Below are 8935 nucleotides of genomic sequence, written 5' to 3'. Positions count from 1 at the left end.
TTCATTTTTGACCACTTCCAATTTTCCCAAATTCATACTTCGTACATTCCATGTTCCAATTTTCAATGGATGTTTACAGCTGTTTCTCCTCATTTTAAGTTGTTGCCCATTAGCAAATGCAGATTCTGTGTGCTTTTCTCCCCCGAGCTTAACTGTATTCCCGGGTGGTAGGTAATACAGAAGGAGAGCTGAGATACACTCCTCTGTTTGTATGCTCATGTTGTCCCCTCTACAAAATTAAGTGGTATGTGTAGAAATATTTTCAGAATATGCAATAACCAAGGAAAATTTCTTAGTCCTATCCATTTGATTTGTAAAATTATATAATATATATTTATATAATAATACTAAATATTCACTGTAGGGTAAGCACTGGACTGGTGGCTGCAAGGTTGGCAGTTCAAACTCACTGGCTGCTCTCAGAAACCTTATGCAGGATCTCTGTGAGTCAGAACTGACTTGATGGGACACAATCATAACAATCATTATTGTATTATAAGATTGGCTTTGGGATCATCTTTACTACCTGGTGTGCCACTTATTAAGTGACCTTGGGCTGAACCTGTAGATAACTGTATATCTGAGTTGTGTTGAAAATTCGAGGCAGTGACAGGTATGATATAGTAATCAGCACATAGGCGGCAGCATTCAGTAAAATGTTAGTTTTCCCTTTCTGTCTTAATCAAAAATACCAGAAATGAAATGTGGACTTTTAAACAGGTTCACATGCCATGTAATTCACCCAGAATATGGAGTTTGACCTTGGAGATTTCTATGGGGAAATGTATTTAATGATGTCTACAAATTATGCACATGTGAGGTCTGTGTTATAGAAAACCGTCTGGGTTCCTTGTGTTAGGGTTCCTGATCATCATCATATCCCTTCTGTTGCTCCTGCATTTTCTAAACTCCTCACTGTGGTCCTTTACAGACCCATACACACATCCTGAAACTAGGCAATACCTTTTTTGCTTAAAAGGAAGAATTGACTATGCTTCAAAATGTAATTGGAGATAAAATATTCAACACTTGGGATAAATATTTGTGATTACAAATAGTTTATGGGATTTATGAAGACCTCCTTGCCAAGGGGGGATGGCTGTATTTTCAGTTTGTGACTTTTCCAGAAGAACTGCTGCCATGTCCCACCAGCCACTCAGCTGCCTGACAGAAAAAGGGGACAGTCCTAATGAAAGCCCAGGAAATGGACCCCCTAATCGGGCTCATCCAAACCTGGACACCTTCACCCCAGAGGAACTGCTAGAGCAGATGAAGGAGCTCCTTGTTGAGAACCATCAGCTGAAAGGTGAGCTGTAGCTGGCCCCTTGTTTCTGCATGCACCCTGTGCCTTCTTGAAATGTAACCCCCTTGTGAAGAGGCTTGTGGGTGAACTCCCTCCTTTCTGCCTGGTTCCCTGGGGGAAGGGAGAGCATACAGGTAAAAATTAAAAATACCGTATAGGGAAATAGCATAAGGACATTTAACCTATTTAAAAAGAGAAAGAAACCCTATTGCCCTTGAGTGAATTCTAATTCTTATCAAGCGTGTGGGACAGAGTAGGACTGCCCAGTAGGATGACTTGGGCAGTGATTCTGATGGAAGAAGTCCTGGGGGGGCAGCTAACCCTAAGGTCAGTGTTGGGAACCCACCAGCTGCTCCTTAGGAGAAAGATGTGGCAGTCTATTTCCATATCAGTTTCAGCCTCAGAAACCCTCTGGCATGGTTCTGTTCTGTCTTAATGGGCTGTTATGAGGCATAATTGAATCGACAGTAGCAGGTTTGGTTTTTCTGGGGAGAAATCTATAAAAACATATTGCCACATCTTTCTACTATGAAGCAGCTGGTGATCTGACTGCTAACCTTTTGGTTAGCCACTGAGCACTTATCCATTGCATCACCAGAAAATGCTGCTGATGTTGTAGAGTTAGTCCTAAATATTACCTCATTAAGAGAAAGCATTTTAATATCTTGAGTCATGGCTTTTGGCAGAACCAGTGATTGAATCTAATTATTAGTATCTGTGCAATAGTAGGTACACCAACATAAATTCTGTTCTTTAGGGCTTTGACATTGAACCTACCCAACTTATGTGGAAGCAAAACTACTCTTGCTACACAGTCTTTTTCCTGCTAACCCTTGGGCCCATGCCAAGCATGACAGCTTTAGATTTAGAGCTAGGTAGTGGTAGATTACTAAAGGGATGTTTGATTCATCAAATGAAGTCCACTCCCCTGGTGTGTGACACCCTTGCTCTTCACCCCATACAGAGGCCATGAAGCTAAATAATCAAGCTATGAAAGGGCGGTTTGAGGAGCTTTCTGCCTGGACAGAGAAACAGAAAGAAGAGCGCCAGTTCTTTGAGATCCAAAGCAAAGAAGCCAAAGAGCGCTTAATAGCCTTGAGTCATGAAAATGAAAAATTGAAGGAGGAACTTGGACAACTTAAAGGGAAAGCAGAAAGGTCATGTGAGGTGAGCACATTGATCAGTTGTCATTTTATTTATTTGCCGGTGTCTGGCCTCGACAAGGGGGTGAGTACACGAAGGTGGGGTGTCTGGCGACGAGAGAGAGAGAGAAAACAGACACAAAGAAGACAGAGAAAACAAACACAAAGAAGACAGACACACAGGTTTGATGCAAGCTGACAGACAGACTGCTCGGGGGCAGACATTGCACGCAGAAGTAACTCTAGGTAGGATGTGTGGAGGGGCAAGAGAGAAAAGAAACACTCGGAGACCAGAGTGGATACAAGCTGACAGGCCGATAGACCTGCTGCCAAGAATGCACGCAGAACTATCTCTACCCCAGTCTTTTATTAACTTTTTCAAGGAGAAATTCAAGGACAGGACACAATGATTCACAGGAACAACCTTTAAGATATTTTCTAGGTACAACAATTTTGTTAGCAATCTAACATTTTTATTTCTACAGGATAAGGTTCAAGCAAGCTATTATAGATTAATCTTTAGGCTTAAAGGATGTCTAACATACTTTTAACACTTAATCACTAGTAGGTAAAGGTGAAAGACTTATAAGCTTATATAAAGGTTGGTTTATAATTTCTGAAGGGATTTAAGCTGTTTTTCTCTACTTTGCAAGTAAAAAATATATGGGTTTGAACAGGATTTCAAACATTTAGCTTTATTTGTTAAACTAGTAATTCTTTCTTGCTACAGTTCCAGGGAAGGTGAGAGAAGGATCACAACCTTTCCAAGAAGGTGAGGTCTCACCTTCACATTCCTTATCCTCTATCCGGATTCCACACCCAAATGCTACAATGTTCACTATCATCACATTTCCATATATCTTCAGGGGGAAGAAGAGCATCTGAATCAAACTGATTAAACCCAGGGTAGTCTGAGGGAGTTGCCACCATTGTCCTTTAATCCAGTATTCCCAGAATTTACCACTCCACCTCAAGTGAATACCTCAGGCAGTTCCTCTCCAGAACCTCCCTGCTTAATCCCGGTAAACCTGTCCTTGTTCGTCCTCTGAGGAAGTTTTACTATCTCAGTTCTAGAGGGAAATTCAGTTTTACATGGGTACCAAGAGTTCATGTTCTAAGTTAATATTAAACATAACTGAATAATCAAATAAGGAGCAGTTCTGACACTCATCCCAGGTGGCTATTGCTTGTACCTCACAAAGATTCGTTCCCAGGACCCTACTCACTGCCAACACAGTGGAGACATTAAGAGAGGCATTATAAAAACCATTTTCTCAGAAGCTACAATTACTGGAGTTAGAAGCATAGAATGAACAATATTAGGACTTGTACAGAGGTAGCCCAACAGTGAGTTCACAAACACCAATGAACCCGGGACCCCAGGAGGTCACTTCCTGGGCCCTTCAGGGTTCATGGCTCACAATACCAAGGAGGGCCATGGGTTTGGATTGTCGTCCAGGTTGCAAGGCCTCAGCTTCTCAGTAATTGCGTTTTATGTCAATACTAAGGAGGGCCATGGGTTTGGATTTTCTTCCAGGTCACAGGGCCTCAGCTTCTCAGTTATTGTGTTTTATGTTGTCCCCAACATTTATTAATACTTGTAGTAGAATTTTGTCTACATTTCTGGGTCAAAACCTTTTATGACTCAGGCTGGACTGGTGGTTTGCTTTGTCTTAGAAGTGCTCTTGCTGAATAGATTGATTCCAATGTAAATTTCATGTGCAGTGCTTGAGTATGACCTGTGAGGGCCGTGCGTACCCTTCCTCTGCTTACCTCGGTGCATCCACATGGGATCTCGAGGGGGCTTCAAAAGTTTGTGGAAATTTTCATTATCTTTCATTTCCATTTTTCTGCAGACTTTGTAAAGCCTCCTTGTGTGTGTGTTGTTGTTGTGAAGTACTGTCAAGTTGGTTCCGACCCATAGTGACCCTGTATAGGGTTTCCAAGGAGCAGCTGGTGTTGTGTGTTAGCAGTCCATAAAGTAATGAGTCCTGTTGTAGGCTAGCTGTAGGATAAACCCTGGACTGCTGGCCCCACAGTCAGCGGTTCTAACCCAGCAGCCACTTCTTGGAAACATTATACAGGGTAGCTATGAGTCAAACTGACTTGACATCACTTAACAAGAACATAATATTAGCAATTGAATGCAAAAGTGGTATATGCTATTTTAGCAGAATGAGATAAACTGGATAATAAATTTTTAGTGGATGTGGGTTGCTAAAATGTTTACTGTATACCACATTTTCTATAAGAAGAATAAAAAGAATATTACATATATTCTACAACAAAGAAAATGAGTCCGTTAACTTAGTCATTTCAACAATCAATGTAAAATTCTGTTTATCTCCCACAACCAAAAATTGACTTTTCCAGTTTTGTTTAAATGGCTCATACTTCCATTTTGATACTTGTTTTAGAATAAATGCTATAATTGTAAATTAAAAATTAGTAGTGTTAAGCATTATGTCCTGTGCAACATACAACAGAAAATGAAACTCACATGATACTTAAACCTTTTTTGCCTAAAGAAATATTTCATAGAACAGTAATAATATTTTAGATGTTTGTTATAGTAGTATCATATTAAATTATTACCCATGTTACTATTATAATAAGGAGTCCTGGTATAGCACTGAAGGATAAGGACTGGACTTAAACCACAGGGTTGGTGGTTCAAATCCACCAGCCACTCCTCAGAACTTTGTACAGGTGCGTTATGAATCAGAACCGAATCAACAGCACTTACCAGCATTAAATGTATGCTGAGATTGCATCCACATGCTTACCACATTTTAAAGTTAAGGTTATAAATATTATTGTTTACAAAACTTATAACTCTATGTAAAATGCTATATAATTAAAAAGTAGCTTGGTTGAATTCATTGCAGTGGTCAACTTATTCGAAGTTCCCTTGCTTTTGAGTGTTATCTGGAACTAGAGTCCCCATTGGCTATTTACCAGTCCATGCACAAGAGCATGCTATTGTGTCTGTATCATGGCAAAGAGCATTGTTGGCCCTCCTAGTTGGAATTGCTGTATCAGCAGACATGGATATGCAAGATGGTTCTCAAAACGGTTCAGAGATCTGTTATCTATTAATATAACCCATCCTTGCCCAGTAAACACTCATGGTGGATTCATTTGTATATGGGATAAATGTAGCATAAGTTAAACTTGACATCCAACACTCACCTGTTGTTTATTAGAAAGAAATAATATACTCCCAAGAAACCTGCCGAGTTAAGGAGTTTCAATTGCATTGGATGGGATCACAAAAGACAAATGTCAATGAAGGTGTTGAAGTGGCCAGGGCTTCATAGCTTACACAGCTGTGCATGTGGGTACCCTGCTCGTGACCTGTGTGAGCTTTTATTTCTGGCCAGCACATTTTCTCATGCACTGGAGCTGATACCAATTTCATCTAGTGTCCTCCTAGGCCCCTCCCACTATAGTGCTTGCTTTTCCTTGTATCTGGTCTGCTGGGCATCTATTGGTCTGTGCTTTGGACAACTGATGTATTTGTTTTGTTGATGCCTGAAACACACACTTACCTTGCTTAGTGGGTAATCTATCCCTGCTCATGGGCAGTCTCTTTTGGTGAAAAAAATTTTATAAAGCTTTAGCCATATATTCAAAAGAATGTTGAAGCTATAAATCAGTATTTTTTATTCACTATAGAAAGTCCAGGAGAAACTGCTCGGAATATTCAGTTATTCATTTTCAGTTTATGTCTTTGATTAAAACTTACATTTTCTAGAAAATCTGTTACTCAGAATTTTTACTTATTTTCCTTATCCCTCTTCTAGTCTAAAATAGAAAATGCTCACTTTACATTTTCCTTTTGAAAAAAAAACGGTCTGACACGTATAGGAGGCTTTAGGGTTTGGAGTTCAGGGAAATTCAGGCATTTTTCATGACTTAAAGAATGTGGGAGATGTGCTCACACCCACATATGAATGTCAGAAAGAGATGTTAGTGAAAAAAATGAATCAGAGCCCACTTGAAGCTCCTGTCCCCCTCCAGGGCTCGCTGGCTGTTGTTTATTTCAGTGGACCTCAGATGTTCGTTTCCTTCCAGACCTGATACTTAAACTGACTTTGAAGTCTGAAGCACTGGGTTAGTTGTTCAGGGGTGATTTATCCCTGATATGTTGTGAACTTTGTTGATCTCTAGTTTCTTAGCTGGGTAAATCATGGAAACACAGAAAAGGAATAATGAAAAGGAGATAATGTGAAGCATAAAGAGTTATTTACAAAAGCATTCTAGTTTTGATTGTTGGTCCCACTCATCAGTTCCTGTTTGTTGGACAATGAAAACCTCCTGCTTTAGTAAATTTATATTTGTATTGTTGTTGTTAAGTACGGTCGAGTCAATTCTGACGCATAGCAACCCTCTATAGAGTTTCAAAGGAGCAGCTGGTGAGCTTGAACCACTGACCTTTCAGTTCAAATGACTTTGCAGTCTGACACATTAGCCCACAGCGCCACACCAGGATTGGAAGTCTCTAATTGTTCATCAGATTTATCACGTCGCTGTTTTAACCTGTCTTACATGTCACCCAGCATTGTCTATCTAACCAGTCCGCAGAGTTTCCAATACTGGAAAAAGTGGAGATCAGAAACTGGAAGCATGGACAACTTCTTTCTGGAGTAATGTAGATCATTCATTAAAGCTGACTACAAGCAGGAGTCAATAATGGGTGGTGTGCTTAGGGGAAAAAACATTTTTAGCTCTTGTTCATCTGCTTTCTTCTCCCAAACTCTGCCTCCCAGACCTATCCTGTTGCTTTCATTTCTGTGTCATGGGCCACTTGAAGTGATTTTTTTTTATTAAGGCCCTCATCTTCCTGACTAGTGTAAAGCTTTCAAGACCTGCCCTGACTTTTCTCACTCATGCTGATGCTGACCCATCTCTATTGCTGTTTCTATAGAAATTTCTCCAAAACCCATCAGGGATTCTTAAGTGTTCTGTGACACACAAGAAAAGAGAGTAGGACATTTCCTTACAATGTCTTCCTCATGCTCAGGGTGAGGGTGAGGCACTGAATTGTGCTTATCATTATCTCTAAATTGTGTTTTTAAACTTATAGTTGCACAGATTGCCAGGCAGAGGGTCATTAGATGGACTTTTCTTCTGAGATTCTAAGAAGATGTTTACCACACTGGGGTAGAGACATTAACAAATGAAATGCCAGAGAAGTATTTCATAATACGAAGGTCAATGGTAAGTGCTCAAAAGTGATGAAAGATAATAACAAACAACAGAGTTGGAATAGAGATCAAACAGAATAAACCATGGAAGTTCTAGTCCAAGGAAGGAATGGAGAGAGTCTCAGTAGCAAAGTGAAGGGAAACATACAATGTTAGCTTATAAGGTGTTTTATGGTCAAATAAATAAATTCATGATTTTCTAGGGACAATTAAGAAATCCTTTTAATTGTAAAAAGGGGGGGGGGCAGAAAATTAACTTGCTTGTCTAAGAATCTGTGTCATGGCCTTTTAGACTTTAAACCTCTCGTTCCCATAAAACTCTTGTTCCGAGACCAGGTGGGCGTAATTCATTCTATCACATGTTCTCATAAAGGTCAAGAAGGTATATGTGAGTATTTCTAATAAGGCATCCTCTTGTCTTTACCTGCTTATTTCTGGGCTCTGGATTAAGTAATGCCTTCCTTTTATTGTTTTTATTTTTCAAAATCTACACTATTTCTGTATGAGTCATTAATCAGATTACACAGAGTTTCAATCTTTCCTTGTTGTTGTTGTTGTGAAGTGCCGTCGAGTCGGTTCCGACCCATAGCGACCCTGTACAGGGTTTGTCTTCCTTTTATTGTTTTTATTTTTCAAAATCTACACTATTTCTGTATGAGTCATTAATCAGATTACACAGAGTTTCAATCTTTCCTTGTTGTTGTTGTTGTGAAGTGCCGTCGAGTCGGTTCCGACCCATAGCGACCCTGTACAGGGTTTCCAAGGGTGTAAATCTTTTACGGGAGTAGAAAGCCTCATCTTTCTCCCGCGGAGCGGCTGGTAGTTTCGAACTGCTGACCTTAAGGTTCGCAGCCCGATTCGTAACCACTACGCTACCAGAGCTCCTTATAGTTCTCTTATTTCCCAATATTGCATTTCCTAAGTCCTCCGGTAGAAGCTTACCACAGGACTGCTTCAAATACAGCAGGTGGAGAGGGGGTTTCTGGCCTGTGGGCCTTATAGAAATCATTGTCTGCCCCTGTAAAGGCAACTGCAACTCCAGCCATCACATTGTTGTTGTTGTTGTTGTTGTTGTTGTTAAGTGCCGTCGAGTCGGTTCCGACCCATAGCAACCCTGTATAGGGTTTCCAAGAAGCGGCTGGTAAGCTTGAACCACCGACCTTGTGGTTCAAACCGGCTTTGGAGTCCAGCACATTAGGGGTGAGTTAATTTAGCAGCCTAATTTTTTTTTTTTTTTAATTTAAGGTTTTTATTGTGGATTGAGTGAAAGTTTACAGGCA

The 8935-nt window shown here is 40.2% G+C and overlaps 1 protein-coding gene across 1 annotated transcript in view; it reads left to right on the top strand.

The window, feature by feature from the left end:
- Positions 1–1140: 1140 nt before the first annotated feature.
- The window catches only part of OPTN (optineurin), a 76185-nt gene continuing 68390 nt past the window's right edge, over positions 1141–8935 (top strand). Inside the window, 2 exon segments of the mRNA XM_006873159.1 lie at positions 1141–1306; positions 2268–2470. Coding sequence (XP_006873221.1) covers positions 1141–1306; positions 2268–2470 — 369 coding nt within the window.

The sequence above is a fragment of the Chrysochloris asiatica genome, unplaced genomic scaffold, assembly GCF_000296735.1.
Source record: "Chrysochloris asiatica unplaced genomic scaffold, ChrAsi1.0 scaffold00226, whole genome shotgun sequence".
Classification (NCBI taxonomy): Eukaryota; Metazoa; Chordata; class Mammalia; order Afrosoricida; family Chrysochloridae; genus Chrysochloris; species Chrysochloris asiatica.
Note: the sequence above shows the minus strand (reverse complement) of the source record. Positions and strands in the feature narration are given on the sequence as shown.